General features: G+C 45.9%; 1 protein-coding gene across 1 annotated transcript in view; it reads left to right on the top strand.

Annotated features, from left to right (window-relative positions):
• Nucleotides 1–25436, top strand: part of DNAH9 (dynein axonemal heavy chain 9) — a 263407-nt gene that overhangs the window by 7245 nt on the left and 230726 nt on the right. The window contains 7 exon segments of the mRNA XM_067021483.1: nt 2681–2877; nt 4814–4972; nt 5980–6110; nt 10594–10805; nt 12327–12560; nt 20950–21117; nt 22791–22907. Coding sequence (XP_066877584.1) covers nt 2681–2877; nt 4814–4972; nt 5980–6110; nt 10594–10805; nt 12327–12560; nt 20950–21117; nt 22791–22907 — 1218 coding nt within the window.

Here is a 25436-nt window from a genome sequence, read left to right as displayed (position 1 = left end):
CGTTCCCTTTCAGAATTTTATGAATCATCTCATCTACATCTACCAGATTTGTTATCTCCAGACTTTTCTTCTCTGAGCTCCCAATTACCAAATCCGACTGCCTCTTCAGTGTCCCCACTTAGAAGTTCAATAGATTTTTCAAATTCTAACGTGTCCAAGAACCTACTCCCAATTCTTCCCACAAGAACTTAACTCCACCGTTATTCTTCCCCGTGTCAGCTATGGCGGTCCCCTTCTTCCTGTTGCACAAGTCCCAAACCTTGGAATCATCCTGACTCCTTTTTACTCACACGACTAATCCATTAAAAAATCATTTTGGTTGAGCCTTCAAAATTTATGTATAATTGGACCATTTCTTATCATCTCCTCTACTCTGCCCTGTGCCAAGCCACTCTCTTCTGTATTATAGCAATAACTTGCTAGCCAATCTCTTTTTCCACTTTTGCCCCCGAGAGTCTATTCTCAACACCGTAGCTGGAGCGATCCTATTAAAAAAGATGTCAGACCATGTTGGTCCTTTGCTCAAAACCCTTCAAGGATTTACATTCCTCAGAGTAAAAATCAAAATCCCACAGGCAGGGCTGCATGTGATCTGACCCCTTTTACTCACCCCTCCTCTTCTTGCCAATCCTGTCCCAGTTTCACTGACCTCCACACTGCTCCTTGATCACACTAGGCATGCTCCCACCTCAGGGCCTTTGCACTGGCTCTTCCTTCTACCATCAGTATACTTCCCCCAAGGGTCTGCACAACACTATCCCTATCCCCCCCAGTCTTTGTTCAAATGTTACCTTCTCCATGAGATCTGCACCAATCACTCTATTTATGATTACATCACTTCCAGCCTACCTGTTTCATTATTTTTCACAGAACTTATGGTTTATTGACATTCTCTTCCCTAGAATATAAACTTCATGAAGTCAGGAATCTTCGTCTGTTTTGTTCACTGATGTACCTTCCAAGCACTTAGAACAGTGCTAGCATGTGGTAGACTCTTAATAAATATTCTGAGAATATTCACTTCATAGAAAGTTCATATTCATTATTTTTCTATCACTGAAAGCCCTCCAAAATGCACCCAAGCCCACCTACCACTTTTTCTTCAGACAGCATGTATTTCAGTTATTCTCTGAACCTCGGTTGAGTGCTTCCTGTATGCCAGACCCTAGGGAGGACTGTGGGTATAAGATACAGTCCCTGCCTTTTAGATGCTAGAAAAATTCTTGTTCATCCCCTCTGCCCTGTTAGGCCTCCTGCCGTGGGTCCAGGGGGTCCTTTCTTAACATGAATGTGAGTAGAGCTCAATTTGTGACATTTTATCTCTCGGCACCCCCTGTTCACCTGCTGTTGTAGGTTCTCAGTTCAGTGATTGCTTCCAGATAGACCAGGCAAGGATCATTCTCTTGGCTTCATATGCTGGGTCCAGGCCTTCTATCTCATAGCCACATTGACTCATTGGTTGTATATGGAAACCAACCAACCGTTTAAGTCCGTGTTTTCTTTTCACTCTTTGCTAGGCAGCTCCTTATCACATTTCCTGATCATCTGTTTTTCTTTCTAGTATTCCCTTTCTGTTAGTTGTGAACTTTTGACAGGCAGAGGTTCCTAGTGAGTTGCATGAATTACAACTGTTTAAGTTGCTAATGGTAGAAACCTCAATTTAAATCAGCTCAGAAAGTTCAAGAGCAGCCTGATGGAGGAGCTCAAATGATGTCATAGGGCTTGGTTTTTCCTCCATCTATAAACTCTCTCTTCCCCATATTGACCGTATTCGAAGGCTCCATATGGTAGCAAGTTGGCCACCAATAGTTCCAGACTCGTAGAAAGAAAGCTTCTCTTCCTCAGAATGTCCAGATAAAAGACTTTGGCCTGACTCTTACTGGCTCAGATTTGCTCACATGTGTCTACCTCTGGATCTGGAGATGAGTACTGAGAGCAGAGGATCATGTTCAGTGGCCAGAACCAGCTCAGGTTCACCCTACAGAGCAAGTCAGCATCCTCCCCTTGGCTGGCTGGCTTCTTTAAATGCCCTCTCAGGCCACCTGTAGACAGAGGGTCACGCTCACCTGCATCTCGCCTGTTTCTTGCCTCTTGGCCTTTGTGACAGTTTCACCCGTTGATGAGGAAGGGATTCCTGCCCTAGGGTTCGGGGGATGACCGTACACTGGACAGATGAGACTGCCCGCAGGTTATTAGCACAGATACTCACCGTCCAGAGGAGGGAGATGCTGCGCCAGGCTGGGCCACACGGGGGGTTGCACGTGGGAACAGAGCAAATGAACAGGGGCTGTGGGAGGCAAGCTTTGTCCTATCGAGAGGGTGTGGTGCCCACTGGTTCCTGTGGGAGGATGGGATCGGCTTGCGTGAGGATTCCGCTGGCTGGAACTGACGCCCACTCCTCAGGGATGGGCAGCGGCCGTGCCTGTCCCCTTGATAAGCAGGGCTGCTGGACTCGGGGCCTTAGTGGCAGGAGCAGAGTAGGCAGGGAAACTTGGGGCTAGGCTAGGCCCTCCCGATTTTACCAGATGCCAAGGCAGTACATAATGTTGGTTATTAATAATTAGGTCTTACAGAACAGGGACCTGCAAAAGGTTGTACGTAGCCCTCTCGACCTTTCTCAGAATAGTCTTTAGGGCATCAGAGGTTGCCTGCCTTTCTTTCTTGTGCACGTCTGCCCTAGGCTGTCCTCTCTGTACTGGCCAATGAGAAGAATCACCCAGACTGGCCCCACGCGGCTTGTCACGATGTCCTGCGATACGCCCACAGCCTCCACTGTGACCTCTTGGTTCTCCTTGAGCAAGCGAAGGGGAGAACTTTGCTGCCTCTTCCAGTTGGCTCAGAAAAAATGGGGTTTGTGGATTCTGAAAGTGAGACCGCGTAAGTGCCACCAGGCTGGCCATATGGGCCTCAGAGCTATGGGAGATGCTGGTTTATCTGAGTGTTTTCTTTACGACGTTTCTGTCCCTGACTCTGCATATCTCTTTGCTCTGCACACAAGCCCACTGTTTGCCAGCGTCCTCAGACTGTATGTTTTGTGCTGATGACGACCCCCGCCCCAATCTGTCTGCCCGACATCTTTTAAGGCTGTCACGCAGCATGGCCTTTTTTCTGCTCAGAACTGTTTCAGGGCTGAGAGTAGCCACCCTGATTTCATTGTTTCGCTTATCAGGACGGTGTCTCATCATTGGCGAAGACCCAGGTCCAGTCTGGGAGACAGCACGCCTCTTCCCAACATTTACCCAGCACACACTGTCACTGTCCAGACCCTCCTCCCCCAGCAGCTGGAGACTTTTTTCAGGTCCTGGCGATTTTTTCCCAAACAGAAACAAATCTGGCTTTGTTGAGGCTTGAGGTGCATACCTCCTGTGCCTGGGAAGACATTAAAGCCTCATCCTCTTCTCCATGTACGAGTGATGCCGACGGTCAGCTTCCACTTACCACTCCAGGTTTGCTTCTGTCCTGTGGGGATTCTTTTCCTTTTCATTCAAGCCAGGCTATATATCTAAATGCTATTTTTTAATCATCTTCTATCCAGCATTTCTATATGTTTGTGGCAACAGGCCATCTTCCTACATGTGCTCGGTCTGCCATATTACTGGGAGTCTCCAAATGTGTTATGTCATCATTGTGTATTCAGGGCCCATGATTTTATCTGAAGAATAAGTAATGCATGGGATAGCAATGTACTTTATAATGAGTTTTTGCTCTTGGAAGTAAATTGCTACATATATAATTTGAAGCAATTTCCTGGTTAACTGTGGTTTAATAAAAAGACACAATTTTCAAAATAAATAAATTCAAATTACCCTTTTCCTATTCCTTTTCTCTTTTAACATAATAACATTCACTGTGTGTGTATATAATCATTACTGAGTTTGTCTCCCTTTGTTCACATTTGATAATTTCCCAAAAGGCTGGATCATATTTCAGGGAGGTATCTTCTCCCTTTAATACCGTCCATAATCACTTGTGCCATATCATTGCTCAGCAAATATGAATTTAATTAAATTAAGTGAAGGTAGGTTTCTGGAATGAAAATGCAAATGGACAGATTCTTTCTTTGTCACCCATGTCCTGGGTTCCTGGCATGAACTGTTGTCAGTTCAGACTTTGTGAAAAGGCAACCAAAATGTATTTTTGATTTTTAATCCCTTCCAAACATCCTTAGTTAGTTAGTTTATTTAAAAGGTGTATGGGGGGAATGCATGGGAATTGCATTTTTCATTAGAAAAGTGTGGACAAAGGATAGTAATGTTTGGATGTCTGATAGCTTGCCTTATGGAGGAGAAAGTAACCTATTTCCTCTTACTGCAGAGGTCAGAACTAAGACCAAATGAGGGACTGGCAGGGCGATAGACGTGGCTCAAAGTAGAGACAAACTGTCTCCCAGGGAGAGCTGATCTGAGGAATGTGCTGCCTTGTCAAGTAGGGAGCTGGCTGCCATTGGTGGGACTCAAGCAAGGGTTGGGTGACCATTTGGATGTTTTCTGTCCAATGTATTCCTGCACTGACAGAAAGACTTGATAGGATTCGGAGTTCTTAAACTAGCCTTCAGAATATTGGCGAGCCTCTGAATCTTGAATAATTGTGTATGAATAACTGTATACACACATGCATGAGTAGCTTGTCTGAGGGGAAGATCTGTACTTTTCACTGACTACTCGTTAGAGCCTGTTATCCAACAAAAGTTAAGAGTGCTTGGACTAAGTGGAATTTCCCACCTGTTTTTAAAAGATTTGGGGTTCTGTTTTGGGGGACACCCAGAGTTAAGCTGTTTCCAGTGTCCCAGGAGATCTGTTGTGTCTTTTCACAGCTTGGATTCTACGGATAAGTCAGTCATGTATGCCGCTGAGTCTGCGGTGATCCAGAGGAGCCATCCAGGCCGGGTGGTGCTCAAGAGGGAGTCTTCCCAGCCTCTCCTACAGGGGGAGAATCCCACACCTCAGGTGGAGTTGGAGTTCTGGAAGAGCAGGTAGGCACAGGCTTAAACCCTGGGGAGCAGATGCCTCTCAGAGAATAACGGGCTGGGGGAGGCAGCCACTGAGTCTGGTCCCACCCCAGGCATCTCTCACCACCCCTGCAGCAGACAGCTCGGTGTCATTTGGGTCAATGCAGTTCTTCTGTGCACTGGGAGGTGACACTTTCCCCAAGGCTCAATAGTCATGCCTCGTTTCTTGAGCTACTGTCAGTGTATGTTCTGGCATTTCTTCAAAGGCTCTTTCAATTACATGTAAAATTTATTAACTCTTTCATATTTTCTACTGTCCACTCCCTTCTTCTTGGACAGTCAATATGCACACATTTTTTGTAGGATCTGGAGAAAGAGAGGGGTTTTCGCAGTTCACCCCTGAACGGCGTCTCCTAGGTTCCAGGCGGTCACCAGTCCATCGTCCACTGTGTCTTAGCCCCACAGGTTCCAGAAAGACCTAATTATGGCTCTTGCTCATTCCCCCCTTCCTCCCCATTTCCCTGCTCCTATTTATCATTGCGCTGATGAATCTTTTACTCAAAAGGAGACAGACAGATGTTTGAGGCAGGCCTCCCTGTCCTGGCATGTGTCATGTGACCAGGCATGCCTGTAGGGCTCCATTCCCACTTGCACCCTGTGCTGAGATGCTCCATCCTCTTTCCTGGTTTCTGACCATTCTGCTGACCTACAGCGGGGCCCTCCTCCAGCAGCCTTGCCCTGACACTTCTCTCACCCCACCCCAAACCTTCCTGCAAGAGCCAGTGACCTCCAGCTGCCAAGCTTTTGAGCCACCAGATGGTCACAGCAGTGTTCCCTGCTGCTACCTCCTGGAGCTGCCCCTTTGAACCTGTGTTCCAGACTCAGGCTTTGGCCCTCACTGTTCTGGGAACAGAGGCCTCTGCGGAAGCACCCTGAGGCAGGCTTCCTCTCTCTGTCTGAGGGTGCGTCATTGCAGCGTGACTTGTGTTTCCTCATGTTCAGCTGGATTCACTCTTCTCCTCGTGCTGCAGGTCTGAGGATCTGGAATACATTTATAATCAACTGAGAACGATAAAGGTGAGGGGCATGGCAGGGCTTCTGGACAAGCTTCAGAGCAGCTACTTCCCAGCTTTCCAAGCCATGTTCAGAGATGTTGTAGCAGGTGAGGACCCACAAGTATTTTCATAAGTTGACTCAAATTTCATATTTATGCTGAATTATCTTCCTCTCTGATCTCAGCAGCTTCCAGTCCTTATAGCCTCCAACCTGAGACAGTCTAGCACAGAGGCAAGAAGGCCAAATATAGAGGCAGGGAAGCAGCTGCCCTGTGCTCTGTCTACATTTCCAGTGCTTTGTGCCCTTGACAGAGTCACCTCAGCTCTCTGAGCTTTCGAGTGTGCCATGGAACAGCGCACACACTTCGCGCCTGCGTCCCTGGGGTGCTGTAAGGTGGGGTAGGCGGAAGTTCCTTACTGACGGTACCGCACTGGCAAATGCGCTTTGTGATCGCTCATCTCTGCACTTTACCTCCTTCCACCTCCTGGCCCTTCGGGAAGTCTCTGTTCCATTTCTAGCTCCATTCTGCCTTTTTTGCGCCTACTGTCAGATGGGACTGCAATTTCCTGGCCATCTGAGCACCAGACAAGATCGGCCCTTGTCAAAACTGCAAATCCAGCAAAGTCTATAATTAGAAAGAGGTAAAATTTTTTAGGGTTCCCTCTCTCCTCATCAGTGCACTTTGCTTCTTTCCTTTCTCCTATAACAACTCCTCCCAGCTCTTCAGTATTGTAGGTCAGAATGTGCTTTTAAAGGTGTTTATAATTTCATATAATTTAAGCTTAACCCAAGCAGTGATTTTTAAACACTTTTTCTCTATCAGAACTTTCCTTCGATGCAATCTCCTATGTGAGTCCAAAATTTAAAACTTGCCAAGGTGTATTTGCTCTGCTAAAGAGGGAGTGTCCTGTGTCCAGAGCCCATCGGTAGATCCCCTGTCCCACCTTCTCCCATAGGGTTTGGAAACCACTCAGATAAAGGAATGAAAGTTCCACTGGTGGAGTTTCTAACATGCACTTTATAACAGAGAAGAACTGGCTTAAGTAGCTGGTCTTTGAGGGCCTTCTGGACCCTAAAGTCTCATCCCGGAGGCTGCTCTGCCAGCATCTAGAGCTGGCTTGGAATGGGGTCCCTATTGGGGTCTCAGTTTATTGCTTTTCTGAGAGATTTTGTGTGCCAGCGGAATCAACTGTTATTCCCAATTTATACTCCAATTCAAATGAGATAGTGTCCCCCAAAGTGATATGTGTACCACTGCTGGTGTGAGAGATGGTTGTGGGAGATGTATGGACAGGTGTATTTTAAAATGTGCTAACGGGTAACTTTTTTTGGCACATGATACAAGTTTTCCATTTATAGTAGAGATTTAAAGTTTTTATTTTATATGATTTTATTTAGGCTAAAATGAGAGTCAATTAGAGAAAAGTATGAAGTAATACTACAGGTTGTAGGCAGTCATGACAAATATCACAAAGGAGCTATGCAAAGGACTGCAATTTGAGGCTCTGAAATAAAACATATAGTAAAAGTATAATTATGAGTTGGTTATTTAGAGCCCCAAATATATTTTTCACATTAATAGGTTAACAGAGTACAATCATTCACATTGATTAATAGCTATAAAAGATTCGGTTCCCCAGGCCAGCTTCTAAAAGTTGTTTGCAGAAGAGTATAGGACAGCAATGAAAAGAAGTTAGAAAAAACAATATCATCATAAGAGTCCCAGAGAAACACCACTGTAAAAATAGAAATCCTTGAAATATATAACTCAATCCTGATGATGGAAGAAAAGAAATTTTGATTAGAGTTGCCAGGTAGGGACTTGGTCAGAAATATTGGTGAGGTCTATGGAGAATAAAAATATTTTAGAAGCTTGCAACTGATTTTCTCATTTCAGAGCATCTGTCTTTATTCTGCACAGATATACTATGTGCATTGTTCTTATCAGTCACAGTCAGGGTAGTTCTTTGGCTTACAGATGGATGGAAGAGAAGGAGAGGAAAAGAGGTAGTCCTGGATTAGTGGGCATGTGGGAAGTAAAGAAGGAAGTTAGGGGCTTCCCTGGTGGCGCAGTGGTTGAGAGTCCGCCTGCCAATGCAGGGGACATGGGTTCGTGCCCCGGTCCGGGAGGATCCCACATGCCGCGGAGCAGCTGGGCCCGTGAGCCGTGGCCGGTGGGCCTGCGTGTCCGGCTCCTGTGCGCCACAACAGTGAGAGGCCCGCGTACCGCAAAAAAAAAAAAAAAAAAAAAAAGGTTAAAAGGATGTAGGAAAATGTGTGGGAGCAAGATTGTCTGAAGTGGAATTGACTGGGCAACAAAGAACCTTGGAAACCGGAAGTAAAGATACCCTGGAGGGGAAAGGACCAGGGCAGTAAAGACTAAGTGGGGAGTTCTCGCCTCTGGCCACTAGGGGACGGGGTCGGCACAGTACAGCCCAGTTGCCAGTCCAGGATACTTGTAGGCCGATGTGTGTGGAGAGAAGTAAAGGCCAGGGCTTCTCTGGAGCTGATGTAGACTGGCTCACAGTTTCTTAAGAGAGCCCACTTTACGCAGCCCTTTTCAAAGCGCCCTCCCTAGCACTCAGTGACGTCAAGTTAGTAGCTTGAGATCAGACAGGATGGGAAGATGGGAGTATTTATACCCCAGAAACTGGCAAATGCTAAAGGCTTTTGAGGTCAAGTCTTTTGTCCCACAAGGGCTTACTGTTAAAGATTTATCAGAAAACCACAGATATCCCTGTGCAACTGGGGTTTATGTTTGAATTTTGTTTTGTTTTGTTTTGTTCTGGTCGTGCTGTGTGGCTTATGGGATCTTAGGTCCCCAGCCAGGGATTGAACTTAGGCCCCCCCTGCAATCGAAGTCCTAACCACTGGACCTCCAGGGAAGTCCCTATATTTGCATTTTTTAAAAGCTGTAAAAGCTGTGCGCCTAACTTTGTTCATCTCTGTCTTCATTTGGCTTGTGAGCCAAGGTGATTGCATCCTGGAATAGATGAGCTGCCCCTCAAACGTTGAGCTCTTAAAAATCAGGGGTGTGCCTATTTGTATGATTAAAGGAGATTTTGCTTATTAAAAAAATATAACATAAAAAGGAAGCTCCTCTGTCACAATGGTCTCAGTTTCTCTTCCCCCGAGGCCCATGTGAAAGCCCAAGCGTGTGCTCATTGGAGTGGCTGTTGGATTCTGACACCTCCCCCACCCCACAGTGGTTCTGATACTCCCATCAGCTCCCCAATTTAAGAATCGCTGCTCTAATCAATTTACCATGACATCTGACTTTCAAAAATTGGATTCACATAGTCCTTCCCACAAATCCATTTGGGATATAAAGTACACCTCTCAAACTCCTGTGTGTAGTGAGCCCCACAACCATCAAGCTAGGGCTTCAACATGATAAACTTGGGGTATAGTCTTCCTTTTACTCAGCTGGGCAGGGGTGGCCGATTCACAGTCTAGGCAAGTTATTTAGGTCTTAATGTCTTTCCTTATAAAGTGGAGTAGTAAAGCTACCTCACAGGGTTTTCTGTGAGTTGGTATATGTCTCGTGAGTTGGACAGTGCCTGGAATATTGAAACTGCTTACTAAATATAGTAATGTATATTTTGAGTTTCCTTTAGGATGAATGCAGAACTTCATCCACATAATATAACCCAAGACCATCTGCTGTCACATGACAGTGCCTGGTTATTTGCCCAGGAAAGAACCAGCCTTTATAAACTCTCCCTTCCTGTTCAGTTTGTTCAGTGGACTTTTACATTCCCTGTAAGTGGCTCTGCAGAATTAGTGCCCAGAGCTACTGGTTTTCCTAGTTTCCCCTCTCAGCCACCACAGGATGGCTGGTGGAAGCCGCTCTCTTTCCTTGCCTGCATTCAAAGGAAATGGCAGGAGATTTCCCTGCTTTGAATACCAGCAGAACCTTTCCATAATCAGCCTGGGCTATTTCTGTATTCCCTGTGACTTCTCCTCCGTAAGAGCTTCATGGGATTCTTCATTAGCAAATGATTATCAGAGACATTACCATGTATGGAACGCCTGCTTTGGTCCCGGCACTGAGCTAGCTGTGTATGAAGATTCTGTGTATGCTGCCCTCAGACCTTCGTGAGAAACCTTTAAATTAGTTACTGTTCAGCCTTTTGTTGAGGTTCAGAGAGGTTAAACATACCCAAGGTCATACATTTGATGTATCAGCATTGAAGGCGGATCTCTCTGACTCAAAAACCTGTCCTCTGTCATCTGTCTTATATTGCCTTGGAGGTAACAGCAGCAAAGGAAACAGCAAACAGTTACTGAGCATCGTCTACACGCAGAGCACCAGACTGGGGCTGGTAGGGCCAGGAAGAGGTCCAGATACAGGAGTTTTGTAAGAGAGCCTCCTCAGACCACTATCCCAGCTGCCCAGGCTCTTCTGTTTTCAGTGTTTCCTCATAAGAGCTAGAAAGTTTTCAGGGACCAGCCCTCTCTGCTCCCTTAGCACAGGAAGAGATCGCAGCCATTGCTTTGCAGATCCTTCGCTCCCAGGCCCCAGGGCTCTGCTCCGTGGGTGTGAGCCTCAAGCCAGGAAGGTGACCATCGTCTCCAATTCCTTCCAGCTCTGATGGAGGCGCGGGACATCCACGTGCACCTGGTGCCGCTGCACCGCCACCTGGAAACGCTCGAGAGCCTGGAGTTTCCCGAGGTGAAGCCACAACTGTGGCCTCTGCTGCACGTGGTCTGCCTGATCTGGGCCACATGTGAGCTGTACCGCTGCCCTGGGCGCTTGATGGTGCTGCTGCAGGAGATCTGCAACCTTCTGGTCCAGCAGGTTTGTGCCCAGGATTCCCCAACCTCTCGCTGGATGGCTGAGTCATGAGAAGAGTAAAGTGTCCATTGTTTTCAGGGCAGGGAAATAATTAGGGTCCAAAGTGTTCTCAGACTTGAATTGTTTTATCATCACAGCCAGTAACTCACAAAGGTGTTCTCAGTCCTGCTGGGATCCTTGGGAGGACCCGGGTCAGGCGCAGGGTCGGGGTGGTAAATTTTAACCTCCTTAAGAAGGTTGGTATTAGGTCAGCAGCAAAGCCCAGCAGCTAAGAATGCTGCCTCTGGAGTCAGGCGTCCCTGTGCCACATCCCTCATTACTACTTGTCAGCTGTGTGTGCCTGGGTGAGTCGCTCACCTGCCCTGTGCCTCATCTACCTCTGTGCAAGGGTGGGAAGAAGAGGACCTGCCTCGGAGAGTTGCTGGGTGGCTCTGAGGCTCCAGTGTGATCCCGTATGGCAAGGCTCACATCATGCCCCCAGGTGAACTCACTGCCCGTGAGCTATGTAGAAACAGCTTCTTGGCTCACACGCTCTGTGCTCCTTAGGGCCCCCTGTAGCACCAACCAGGGCAGCGTAAACCTTGAGGAGGGCACCTGTAAACAGAATGAGGCCTTTAACAAGGTTTGGGTGATCTTCCCCCCCAAATTGGCTCCTGTTACCTCTGAGGAGGTGGGACCCTGAGAAAACAATGAGCATGTTTAAAGAGTAACTAAAAATACGTCACATCTGTGGAGCACATTGAAGGCTACAAAGTGCTGTGACATACCCGTCATTTGTGGATGAACCCTGCGAGGTGGGCAGGGAGAACCTTGTTAATTTACTATTATTATTTAACGATGAGGGCTACAGCTCAGGGAGTTTAACTGAGTCACCAAAGGGCACCCAACCCAGGACCGGAAGCTGATTGTTTGACACCTAGACTAACGATGTTCCATCACTGCATGTTTGTCAGCCAGGACGCTTGCGACTGAAAGTCTAAGAAAACCCAACCCAAGCTAGCATCAACAAAAAGATAACTGATTGGCTTCTTTATCTCAGAAGTCCAAGGAAAGGTTGGCTTCAGCCCTGGGTTACAATGAGGCCTGGATGAGGTCACCAGGACCCAGTTATTTTGGCCCCTCCCTGTGGTGGCGAAGATAGCTGTCCAGTGGATTCAGACTCACAGCTTTCCAGGTTTAAGCCTCTGGTCCAAAGAATTTGTGCACTCGAATTACTTACTATAGAAAGCCAATGAGTCACAACGAAACACCTGGAAAGGATGCCTGCCCAGCTCCAGCTAGCCCAAGGAAAGTCTCACTGTGTTTCCTTGTCTCTGGTTGGTCACTTGCAATCACTGACTATGGCTTGAACCCAGGTTCCAGTCTACCTGTGGAACTGAGGATGGGGTCCGACGTTTCCTATATTAGGCTTCTGAAAAACGTCGGTTGGGCAGTTACTCAGTTGAGAGCTGTGGGCTGGGCAGAGTTGTGGGCTGTCCTGTACCTGCACCCAGGCTTACTGCCACTAACCTGTCTGCCCTCCAGGCCTCTAATTATCTCAGCCCAGAAGACCTCCTGAGAAGTGAGGTGGAAGAAAGTCAGAGAAAACTGCAAGTGGTCGTGGACACCTTGAGATTCTTCAAGCGGGTGTTTCAGGACAGAAGGGAGACTCTCCATTCTTATTTCAAAGAGAACCAGGAAGTCCGGGAGTGGGATTTCCAGTCCTCTTTGGTCTTCGTGCGATTGGATGGCTTCCTGGGGCGACTGGGCATGGTGCAGGTGAGTGTCCTCGTTCCTGTCAGGCTCCCGTCTCCATGCAGGAGGGAGCCGTCCAGGGATCCAAAAAGTCACAGCCATAACAAAGAATGAAGTCATGCCATTTGCAGCAACATGCAAGGACCTAGAGATGATCATAGTAAGTGAAGTACGTCAGACAGAGAAAGACAAATATGTGATATCATTTACATGTGGAATCTAAAAGAAATGGTACAAATGAACTTATTTACACAACAGAAATAGACCCAGGGACATAGAAAACAAACTTGTGGTTAACAAAGGGGAGAGGTGTGTGGGGGGTGTAAATTAGGAATTGGGGATGAACATATACACACTACTATATATAAAATAGATAATCAACAAGGACCTACTGTACAGCACAGGGAACTCTGCTCAATATGTTGTAATAACCTATATGGAAAAAAATCTGAAAAAGAAGGGATATATGTATACGTATAACTGAATCACTTTGCTATACACCCGAAACTAACACAACATTGTAAATCAGCTGTACTTCAATTTTTTTACAAAGTGTAGTATTTAAGATTTCAAAAAAAAAAGAAAAAGTGAGGAAGAAACTTGAACATTTATCAAATGAATTAATTTTTAAGACTAGCTGCCTTTCAAGATGTAAGTGGAAATCCTATTTTATTCTCTAATGGCAATTAAGTTTTCTTTTATCTCTCCTTTTCATTATATTTTGTGTATGGAGAATGCACTCAGAGAATTATAATGTATCTGCAATTCCCATGCTGTATTATTAGATCAAAATTTGACCTTTCTTTTCTTTATTCCATGTTCGTGTCTGCCTATAGGATGACCAAATAAAAAATGAAAAAGTAAAAAACAAAAAACAGAGTAAGAAATGGTCCAAGACAACATGGTGGTCGCCCCACCCTCCATTGGCTGGAAAAACCCATGATTCAATAACTGTTTTGATTGGTCATCATGTAATGGTAGTTCTGTCATACTAGAAGTTTAGGAAATTCTGATCATAGACTCAGAAAGAAGGCCTAAGGAATCAATCAACAAATACAGTTGTTTTTCAAATTACCCATAATCTTCTTGCTAGAAATCTCATGCAAAATACCAGTGAGCTGACCCGGATGCAGCTGGCCATTCCCACAAAGCCACTGCTGTGAACTCTACTCTCGCACCCTCACGGTTGCTCTGAAAACTACAAGACTAACATGAATCCCTGTGCAAAAGAAATATGACTTTTGCTCAAAGTTGTGGCTCCCCTCCGGCAGTTGTTTAAAAGTTTATATGAAAGTTTAAGCACCAAGGTGAGAAAGCATGAGGCTTTCTCTTTTGATTGTTCTAGAGTTTAGTGTGGTTAACAGGTGTTTTCACACTTTGTGGCTCTGTATTTGTTGATTGAACTTTGCAGGGAGAGTAGTGGGCATAATAAAATAAATACTTGTCCTAAAACTAATTTGGGAAATTCAGGGTCAAGTTCAAGATTAAGACAATAGCAATAGGGACTGAGAAGGAATCAGAATCATGTTTCTAGCCATGGTCAGCAGAGATTTGGGAAAAAGAGAGAGGCTATACTGGGGGAGGCTGTGATAAGTAGAACAAACGATGGGATTATGAGGATAGGAGAGAGTGAGATTGAATCTGTTCAGTCCAGCTCAGAAAGCATCAGTCCAGCACTGCTATGCACCAGGCACCATGCACCAGGCCCTGAGCTGGGACCTGGAGGTAGGACGGTGGCTGGGGTACAGCTTTGCTTGTAAGAAGCCCATGGACCAGTCACCATGGCCCAGGAGAAGATAGAGACAGATGGAGGAGATCCAGGGATGGAAAGACACAGAATCAGGAAATTTCACTGAGCTGTATTAAGTGCCATGAAAAAAGCAAAATTGGCATGTTATTGGGAGCAAGAAGGAGGGGTCTCTAACCTAGAGAAGGTCTGAGAAGGTGGGAGCACTAGAGGAAATAAATTTCAAAACTGGAGTGGGAATTCTCCAGGGAACGAAGACGGGAGAGGGAATAGAGACAGACAAAATGTATAAGCGAGAAAGAGAGACGCTAGATCTTATGAAAGGCTCACCTTAAATCCTTCACCGGGATCATAGAGAGTATAAATAATTGATATCTAGCTTTATCCTAAATGGGTCCTTTGTCCTCAGCCGTTTCTACCATGGCTCTTGACGAGCAGCCTCCTCTCTCCTCCCCCTCCACTCCATCCTTTCCTCTTCGTCACCAGCCCCTTTGCTCTCATTTAACCAGAGGTGACAGACACTCCTGCTCCACCCTGCCCCTGGCCGCCAGGGTGAACATGGCAGACACCTGCCTTTACTGTGTGCAGGCTCTCCAGCCTTGAGGATGGTCCTCACCCGGAGGCCAGGAAGCAACGCTTAGCTCTGCAAGGCTGTTGGGCTGCGGCCTCGGCGCTGCACACATGCTAATGATGGGACTTTGCATATAGACAGCTATCCTAACGCTGGGCCGCGTAATCTGCTGGGTTTATTCAGTAAAAATAAGCAGCCTAGGCCACCAGTCTCCCTGGAGTCATTACCCTCACAATGGTTTGCTCTCAGGCTGCTTTTTCTTCTGAATCAAGGGCACAGGTGCATAAAAAGAAGTTGCCCCGGTTTAATTAGAAGATGAGTTGAATGTCACCCGCTCTCTTATCTTCCTGCTCCTTCCCCTCTTCCATTTTCAGTCCCTGGCTCTGGTTCACTTCTCTGCTCTTAGGCCAAATTCCACCACTTCTTTTCTCCACCGATTTCCCCTCTGCCTCCCTTTTCCCTCTTTCCTTTCTGCTGGTCTCCTTTCCCCTTCCTTATTTTCGTCTCAGTTTCTCTTGGCTCTTTGTACACCCTACATTTACCTGATTCTCCCTTTTCCCGTGGATGCTCCTTTCCCTTGTCCTGGTGTTTCTCCCCTTTCATCTTTCGTCTCCCAGACATTTGCTTAGACTCACCCCCTGACCCCCGGCTACCTCGTCTCTTCCCCACTCAGCTCAGTGCAGTGGGACACAGACTTATCGATCAGCTCCAGGCATATTTCATGTTGCCCTTTAGTTAACATTCTGTGTATCTCTGTGATGGATGCCTATTTGAAATGAGATTAATCTGCTTCTCCCCAGCAAGAATTAGCATGAACCCGGCCTTATACATCTTGCCACTCTGTACACTTTGTGGCCCCCGAGATGTTAATAAAATGACATCAGCGCATTTCCCTCTCTGCCTGCTCATGTCCAGGGTTAAGTTGTTTAGGGCTGGTTTTTAGTCTCCATTGTTCTCTCTCATTTTTTCCCCTCTGATTTGTGTGGCTTTTTCCCTTTTGCTCTTTTGCTCTTGCTCTTTGAACCAAGAAAGTTTTATTGTGCAGATTGATGCTTCCCCTCTGGGCATCTGCTAAGTGAAGGTGGGGGCAGGGCCTGCTTGACCGGAGGTGCTGTCCTCCTGAAGGTCTGTCTGCAACTGCACAGAGTAATTGCCTTCTCCGCAAACCGCAGTCCTCCTCCTCCTCTTCTTCCTCCTCTCCATCCCCATGACGCAGCTAATCTCTTAGCGTGCCAGCCCTTGGGAGGGAAAGGAAGAATAGATCAAGAAAGAACTAACATCTTTCAAGAACCTGTCTCGTGCCAGAACTGCAGCCTTAAAACCTTCATAAGAGCTAGTTACAAGAACCTTTACTTTAACAAATGAGCACCGTTAAGTTTGACACATAAATGAACTTGCCCAAAGTCACAGGCTCAGCGAGGTTTACCTGGGATTGGTACCCGGTACCCAGGGGCACAGGGTTCCAAGTACTGTCTTTCCACCAAACTCAACCGTCTCCCAGCGATTCTAAAGGTCCCTTCCCTCCCTCCCTCTTGAGGGTCCCACGCTGGTTTTGTGCTTTTCTTCTGTCCTGACACACTCTATCCTGCATTTGCACACACTATTTTTACCCCATGATTTCTAGGTCTTTTTTTCTGAATAAGTCATTTGGGTAGAATTATAATTCCCATTCCATGAAAGGGCCTTACTAAGGAAATCCCAAAAGTATATAAAATCTTTGCAATTTGAGGCAACAGTCAAAAATCAAAGGGGAAGACAGTCTTCAGCTGCCTCTTGAGTCCTTCCCTCACCCTGCCTTCCTGCTCCATGCTTCAGAGCGCATGCACTCACACACACACGCCAAACACACCACACTCACAGAGACACACACACTGCACATGTGCACACAGCGCTACACATACATACACACACATTACACACCACACTCATATGTACACTATACATATGCACACAGCACTACACACACGTACACATTACACACCACACTCATACACACAGACACTGCACATATGCACACAACACTACACATACATACACACACCACACATATTGTGCATACACAGACACAGTCACACACCACACACGTACATACACACACTGTGCACACAACACTGCATACGACACATGGACACATCACACACACAGAGTTCATTTTTGTGTCATAATATTGCAGATTCTGCAGGTGTCCTGTTTATGTTTCTTTCCTCAAACAATGCAGTAAGTAAGCAGCTTGGAGAGAACCCCCATTTCTTTCATTGTGAAATTGCTGTAAAGCTGTGATTCACTTGGAGACAAGATGATTTCCTGCTGAGGCTTCATGCGCGGTGATTAGCAGGCAGATACGTAACAAACTGACCTAATCTACAGCGCTTTTCCTTTGCTCTTTCCTTAGTCTCCAGCCCTTTCGCTGCCTCTTTTCATTCTGGCCTAATTGGGCCGCTTCCGTTTTAGCCGGGCCTGAGCGCTCGGTCACGTAGGACATTAGCCGCATGAGGTCAGCCTCCATCGGAAGGTGAAGAAAACTGTTTTCCAGTGACCTTTGAGATTTTCATCTATGAATGTCTGCTTTATGCTCGCCCTTCATGAATTCCGAAGGCATTTCTTTTAAGATGTGCGGCCTCTCCTGAGAAGAGGCTTGCTGTTTGTGGGGTCACGGCACAGATGGAACCCACCCTCACCACCCTAGTAAAGGCTGCACAGTGTTTCGTAAGAATAGTACCTGGCCGGTCCAGCCAGCTGCCTGGGACCTCATGCTCTTTGTAGCTTCCGTCTCTAAAAGGAGCGCCTGTGTGTTAGCTATTATAAATCTCTCAGCCACCAACCTGATCTAATGACACCAGGGTAATGAAAATTAATTACAGCACCTACCGTTTATTGAAGTCGTACAAAGGCACTTCCCCTGTAACTCTGTAACCCATTTGCAGGTTAGGAAAAGGAAGCTTAGAAAAATTAAATGTCTTGCTTTAATTCTCACCGCTGGTTAATGGGAGACCAGGGCTGTGTGAACCCAGGGATCTGTGCCCTATCCTACACTCTTTCCATGAAGCCCTCTGTCCTACCACTGAACTTGCCATTTTCAGCCTGTATATAGCATAATGAATTTCGTGTGTCTACAATGATGATGGTTAAAAATGGATATTTTAAAAATATAATTTAAACTTCTTATTGGTTTAATGGCCTTTTTTTGTGAGGATTTCTAAATAAACAAAGAAAAGAGCTTACATTTAAATATTTTAAGAATCAAATATATAGTCACCATGATTACTGTAAATCTGTTTCTACGGTGGTAAGACAACTTCCCACCTGATGCACTAATCTTCTTCACGATACCTCCGTGGTGTCAAACTTCCAAAATCCACCCAGAGATGGAGAGCTCACTACCTCTCTTAGCAGCCCAATCTATGGTTGGGCCTTTCAGGCGTGAGATGGTTCTGTTTTATGGAGTGGAACCACATGAAATTGCTATTTCTTGTAGGTCAGAATGGTCAAGTATAAGAAATTTTATAAGTTCAACCTACAGCTTGACACCAAATCTGTTCCTGGGTCCTGTTCACTCATTTGCCTTAGTTTTGCCCTCAGAGCAGGACCATGCGAGGTTCTGCCTTGCACTTGACCAAAGCCCTTCAAACATTTAAAGACACAGTTTGGCCTTGCTTTCTAATTCTCTGCTCTTGTCGAATTCTCCTTATTTTCTCCAATTGCTCTGAATCCAATGTTCCTAGACTTTCTACCACCCTGTCACCTTCTCCTGGAGGTGCTGTTGCTAAGTCAGGGGTCAAAGATCACGTCTTCATTCATTCAGTAAATATTTCTTCAGCATCCGGGACTCTTCCAGGGACTGAAAATACAGTGGGACCTATGGGGTGTTTACAACCTACTGAGAAAGATGGATAGAAAATAAACAATGTAATATAATCCCAAATAGTGTATTATAATGCCAGAGTATTATAAGAGTTCTAAAGAAAGCTTACGCAGTGGAAGGGCATAGAGAGTGCAGGAGAAAAGTGGGGTGGGAGGTTCTTTTTATTGGGGGTGGGGTAAGGAGGGGTTTAAGACCTGGAGTTGAACCCTAAATAAATGTATTGCCCTTTGTATGTTTGTTAAGTAAAGCAATGTAAATATCCATTGTTTTGGGTGAGCAGAGTTTCTCCAAAAATAGAATGATTATGTAAGAATTCTTCTAATACCTATGATTTGCCTGTTAGATTGGAGATAAAAACACCTTGCAATGACCACCCAGGGCCATGCTTCAAGAATTCTTGAGAAATAAAATAGTATAACAAAATCGTCATCTAGTTTTCCGATGTAATCAAATGCATCGAGATGCATCTGCCTTTTAAAATGGTTAGAAGGGAGGGGATATGGGGATAGATGTATACATATAGGTGATTTACTTTGTTATACAGCAGAAACTAACACAACATTGGAAAGCAATTATACTCCAATAAAGATGTTAAAAAATAAATAAAATGGTTAGAGGGTATTTCCTAAAAATTGAAATCCACAGAATTATGAAAAATGGGTACCCAGGTGACATTCCACTGCACAAATATGTTTCTCCTATCACACTGACAGCACCTAAGCACTTTTTGGATGACTTGAAATACTATTTAAGTCTATTTCATTTAAATCAAATAGACTGCTGTTTTCAAAGTTGAACGTGTGTTTCAATGAAGACTGCCCCATTTCCCCGTTGTTGGCAAGACCTCCTGGTTTGGGTGTATGTCTTCCTTCCCTTGGCTGGTTCTTCCTCCTTCTCTCCTCTCCCACTTCAGCCACGTGCTCACAGCCGTGCCTGAACACGGCTGAGCAAAAAGAGTTCTTAGATGGCTGCCCAAGGCCGCACGGGTGGGCACCCACCTGGCAACACGGGGAAGGTCAGCCACTTCTCAGCACGTCCCAGTGCCTCTGTCTCTGCTGCTGCACTCGCTGTCCCAGCGACGGGAAGGAGACGGGCAGCCCTCTGCTAGCCTAACGGGCCGGCCCGTAACGGTGGCCAGTGGCAGTGGGAATTGCCTGAAATGGTGCCGGGGCCTGCTGGCTTTCCAGCCTCATGTCAGTGTTCCCTTTTTACTTCCAAACCTCCTCTGGGTAGAGAGCCGGCCCCCAGGGGTCCACACCACATGTTTGCCAAAATGACACGAAAGGTACCTTAATTTCCCTCTTTCCTGTTGAAGAGGTAAGCACGCCGATTGGAAGGGATAACAGGGAGAATGTCTTGGTTTGGAGGTTTTGTGATTTTCGATGGGTTCTAATGAGAGGTAAGTACAGTCTGTCGCATTAGACGTGTCCTGAAGGCTTCCATCCTATCAGAGGTGAAGCATCTTCGATGGACTCGGGCAGGGTCCTGTCCTCCCCAAGGCTCTAGGTTGTATTGTCACCTGTCACTTAATCCTGAGCACAGCTGGGACACTGCCACATCAACAGTGACAGTAATGCACACTCACTGCCTGTTTACTGTGTGCCCGGCACTGGCCTACATCCCACGCCCACACTGACTTGATTCACTCTCGCGATTACTGTCCCAACACGGAGTTGTCATTGCCCACCACCACACAGCCGGCCACAGGGTCTACCGCAGCGTGTACGCTCGGCAAGGGCGCCCCGCAGATGTCTTTTCTTAGCAGAAGTCATTGCTGAGAATGTTGGTGCCACTTCTGAGCTTGTCCTCGGGACTGTTGGGAGGATCCGCTTTCCTGTCGCTAATCTTCCAAAATACCTGTCATTCTAGAACCACGTAACATGGTCCATTGGAAATTAATTTTTTAAATAGGTGTAAAGTCACCAGCCATGTAGATAATGTTATTATTATATTTTACTTATTAGAGCATACGGAAAGAGACTGAAGCATAAATTTGATTTGTGTGTGTATGTTAATTTTATTTATCGGAATTTTCTCTTTGTTATCGAGTCTCACCAAAGTTATTTATACCAACCCAATCTAATAATGTTACAAAACTAATCAGTCTTCACATTTTCCTAAGCAACCACCACCCCCATATAATTTCCAGCCCTTCCCATACTGATTTGAATGTCATCTGATGTTGTTATCATCATCATTATTATTTTAACCCTATTGCAAATTGTCTTTCTAGGATCTTCGGAAGACAACTTTGGATTTCCACAAATTGGGAAAGCTTGAGTTTAGTGGCATCAGAGGGAGTGCCCTGAGCCAGCAGGCCCAGCGGATGTACAACGAGTTTCAAGAGATGTACAGGGTCTTCTCAGAGTCTTCCTATGACTGCTTGGACCCGCAAAGCACGGTAGAGCTTGGAAGAGCTAACTTGCAAGTTTGTCTCTTTCTCAGATGCCTGCAGCCTGTAGGGTCTGGGTATTTACTTGCATTTTCCCTGTGCACTTTCTTTGGCTCTGTGGTCCCCATGGTTTTATCGGCAGAGACCACTCTTAATTATTCTTTGTGTCAGGATAAAGATCAGGGGAGGGCCTCTTCCAACTGCTGACTTTTCCAAGCTGGTGATACGCAGGGTTTCAGAGATGCTGAGGTGGGGGTGGGATGATGGTGGAGGCTGTGGCTGCCCTGCGGCTCCCAAAGCTTTGAGCTTTGAGCAGTGACTGCTAGGTGAAGGCCAGGCACACTTGGGCAGAATTTCATTAGTGGTCTGGGGAGGGGTGAGTGACGCAGTAGCCTAGTTTTGCATTCAGACCCTGGTTCCCAAGGAAATACTTAGGATGAGGAAAGGGCTAGAGCTGCATTTTTCAGGATTGGGACACAGGAGCCCACATCTAACCCGTAGCTCAGGAGAGCTGAGACCTGTGAGTCCAATCCTGCAGGAAACAAAAAGAAGCAAAAGAGTCAGTACAGAAGTAGGGAATGGAGTTCCCTGAGAAGGGAATGGCTGAATTGCTGGAGAAGGAATTTTGAGAGTGTTTGAGGGAAAAGGAGAGAGAAATTCAGCAAGAATCTGCTCTGAGCATCTTCCAATGTTTAGGGGGATCTTAGTTGGCCAAACCCAGGAAATGTCACTTTCTAAAAATTCCATTAGTCTAAAGTAAAAAAAAAAGAGTTGGAGTACAAAGCAGTATTTATACCATGTGTTTGCTACCGTGTGATAAAACAAAGCAAAACAAAATCTTATGCACAGGGAAACATATTACAATGCTAATATGGTTGGGTTTGGGAAGTAGAAAAATACTACTACATTTTCCTACTTTTCTTTGTCTTTTCATAAAAATATGCATAACTACTGTAAGGCAATAATAAGAAATAACAATTCCACAAATGAGAGATTTGAGTTAACAAAGTTTCTCTGAAAATTGCTACATTCGAAGAAAGAGGGCACACTTTGGGTTGCCGGATAAAATACTATAATTGGGATATGCTTATTAAAGGGACATGCTTATAAAAAAAATTCACTTGATCTGAAATTATATTTAGCTGCGTGTCTTGTATTTTTACTTGCTGAATTTGGCAACCTTAGGAACAATAGCCTCTGTCTTAAGCAATTAAGGTGTAGTTAGAAGAAATAGTGTATACTAGCTTAATTAGCTTACTTTCTTCCTAATGGCCAGATCAGTTTGCTTACACTGAAAAAAATAGGATTTTCACTTGCAGTGGGGAAGGGAAGTAGGGGGTAACGATAGAATAGCCCCATTCCTGGGGCTGTTGGTGCTGAGCTGGCAGGTGAGAGAAGGGGCTTCAGGGTCTGGAAGGTGGGGCCCAGACGGGAGGGACAGCGCACCAACCTCACATCCAGCTCTCTGCACCATTTTGCCTAGAGTGTCTAGGAAAAAAATGCTGCAGTAATAGGGTAACTATCTACATGGATAAACACTAAGGCATGCCATGGTGAACTGTGGAAAGTTAAAATAAATCCGTGGTATAACCGATTTGAGTACACATGTTCATAGTAAAGAGCACAGCAGGGTGGGCCTTCAGAATATCATGTTTTCTTACGTCTACATGATGTCTCCTCAGGAATTTGAAAATGATGTCTCTGAGTTTAATCAGAGAGTAGAAGACCTTGACCGGAGACTGGGGACTGTCTTTATTCAGGCCTTTGATGATGCCCCTGGTTTGGAGCATGCCTTCAAGGTTTGTAAAGTAGGGGGAGCCACCCCCATGCTTTATTCCCCCCACCCTCTTCCAACTGTTTTGTTCCTGCAGAGAGGAATTGTTCCTGTTAGAGCAGTATTGTGGGTGTCCCAGGGTAAGGGAGTATGCAGAACTGGGCTTCTCAAGTTGACAGTTAATGATTTTCTGCAAACAGGATGATGTAAAAATGCTTTGTAAGTGAGTTTCTTCTGGAATGCTTTCTTTGGGCCTTATCAGTAGAGTACCCTTTGAAAGTGAAGAAGCCTGCTGTGGTCACCATCCTGAATCCATGGCTCTGCAACACCGCGGCTGTTTAACCGCTGCCATCAGGTTGGTTCAGGCTGGAGCAAACCACTCAAGCGCAAGTAACTGGAGTAAGAAGATGCTGGCCCTGGCTCTGAGCTGCCTAGAGCAGACGGTACACAAAGGCGCAGGAGGAGGAGGGTTAGGAAGACGAGTAGGTAAATGTCCACAGAAATGAGAGATCTGGGCTGTGAGACCTGAAGACTTAGTGGAACAGAACAGACCTTCCATAAACTGTGATGACACTTATTCTGTAGAGCCTGAGGGATTAGAACCAGGACTAATCAGGTTACAAGGAGGCAGATTTTAGCTAAGTAGACGAAAGAGGTTTCTGTTAATGCTATTTAAAGATGGAATAAACTTTCTTGAGATGTAGGTAAGTTTCCAGGCACTGAACATGTCCAAACGTAGACTGGGTGATTGATGGGACAATTGCAGAAGAGGCTTAAACCCAGGATGTGTGAAACCATGGGCATATATATTTTTAACTCATTCAAGAATATACATATGTATTCTTTAATAAATACCTACTACTCCGTAACTCACATACGAAGAGTTTTAGAATTTCTCTCGCTAGGTATTTAATTCCAAGAGAAGGGCTTATATGTGTCTATAAAATAATCCCTTTTGCCATTAACTGTCATGGCTAATTGGGATGTTATGACTCAGATAACTGGTGAAGCTGGAACCCCATTTCTGCCTTGAGGATGTCCAGCCCTACCCCTCCCATAAATCCCTGTGCACCATGGATTTCAAGGCGTCTTCAAGTGTCTCACATACACTCTCAAGTTGCTCTGTCTTTGACATCATGGTGTCTTTGCTACTTGTCTCCAGTCTCCCTTAAAAATGTCATCTGCCCAGGAAGGTGCTTTCGAGGGTCTTATTGTTGCTCTTCTGATGATCCCCACCGTGACAGCATCTACATTTATGCCAAGGGAATATCTGTCTGGGCCCCAAACACCCGAGTCTTTGCATTTTGTGGTGAAGCAGGGTTCTGAGGAGAGGCAGCAAGAGACTTTTCCAACTTCGCACACCCTTTGCGCCCAGGTCCTGAAGCAACACTGCTCATACCCGGAGTCTCAAAGGGCTCTCACGGAGCAGACTCTTCTTCTTTGGGCTCCAACACCTCTTCTCAACAAGGCTACCCACCCAGTCTGTGCGACTTTGTAGGAAAACTATAACCATTCGGTCCCTTCTGCTTCCTTGGTTTTCTCTTTTTGGTCATCCCGCCACAAGAAACCAAAGCCCTTCCCTCCTCCTTCAGCCAAAACAAAAGCTTCCAATGTATATAATTTCGTGCAGAGAAGTGCCTTTTCAGGCTGGGGAAGTAGGAACCCCTGAGTCCAGATACCCCTGTTACTGCTGTAAGACCATTTGACCACTAGGTGTGCCTCAGTGGACATGGCCAGCAGGGGTACGTCCAGGTCAGAGAACCTGAGTCCGAGGATGTGGGCTGGCTGCAGTGGCCCCTCAGCCCACAGCTCTGTACCTCTCAGCAGGATGTGTGAGCCAGAACTCAGTGGAGACCTGCTCTCTTGTGCCTCCATGGAGGGAGACCTACTTCCTGCTGTCTCCAGAGGTCCTGGTGATTTGGGGTTGGAGGACTGGGTGGTCCTAGAAGCCATGGATTGTTATATCCTAAATATAACTGGAGTCTTCCATGACCTTGTCTCACGGTAGCATGAGGATCAGAGAAACACAGTCCAGCAACCAGGAGGTGATTAAAAGCATTTCACGTTTTGATCCTGCTGCTCCCACCAAGGGGTTAGGGCAGTTGTGATGCACAGGAAACATCTGCAAAGTGTCCTTGCAGTCACTGCCTTCTGGGGGAAACTGCTCCCCGAAACTCTTTTCTTGGTCCCCACTCTCAAATTTTAGCCCTCCCGATTCTCCCCAACACCTAGCCTATTAGCTTCATTTTTCTTCTCCATCGTCAGCCTCCATATCTGCGTTAGGTCCTTAGGATGTACATCAGCTTACCCTTTCTGACATCTTTCATTTTCTCTTTGTTTTACCCCCTACCCAGGTTCTTACAACACGGCAGGGTCTGGTATGTCATTCAAGCACACAGGAATCCCTCCTTCAGAAACAAAGACCAGAGGGACAGACGATGAATATTCTGCCGGTTCATAATTATCCATCTAGTTGCACAGTAATGGTTTTTTGACCCCCTTACATTTGTGGACAGACATACGAAGGAAAAACCAGAATACAAGATTAATGTAA

The sequence above is a fragment of the Kogia breviceps genome, chromosome 19 (assembly GCF_026419965.1).
Source record: "Kogia breviceps isolate mKogBre1 chromosome 19, mKogBre1 haplotype 1, whole genome shotgun sequence".
NCBI classification, from domain to species: Eukaryota; Metazoa; Chordata; class Mammalia; order Artiodactyla; family Physeteridae; genus Kogia; species Kogia breviceps.
The sequence above is the reverse complement of the archived record's forward strand: the minus strand, read 5'-3'. Positions and strand labels throughout refer to the sequence as shown.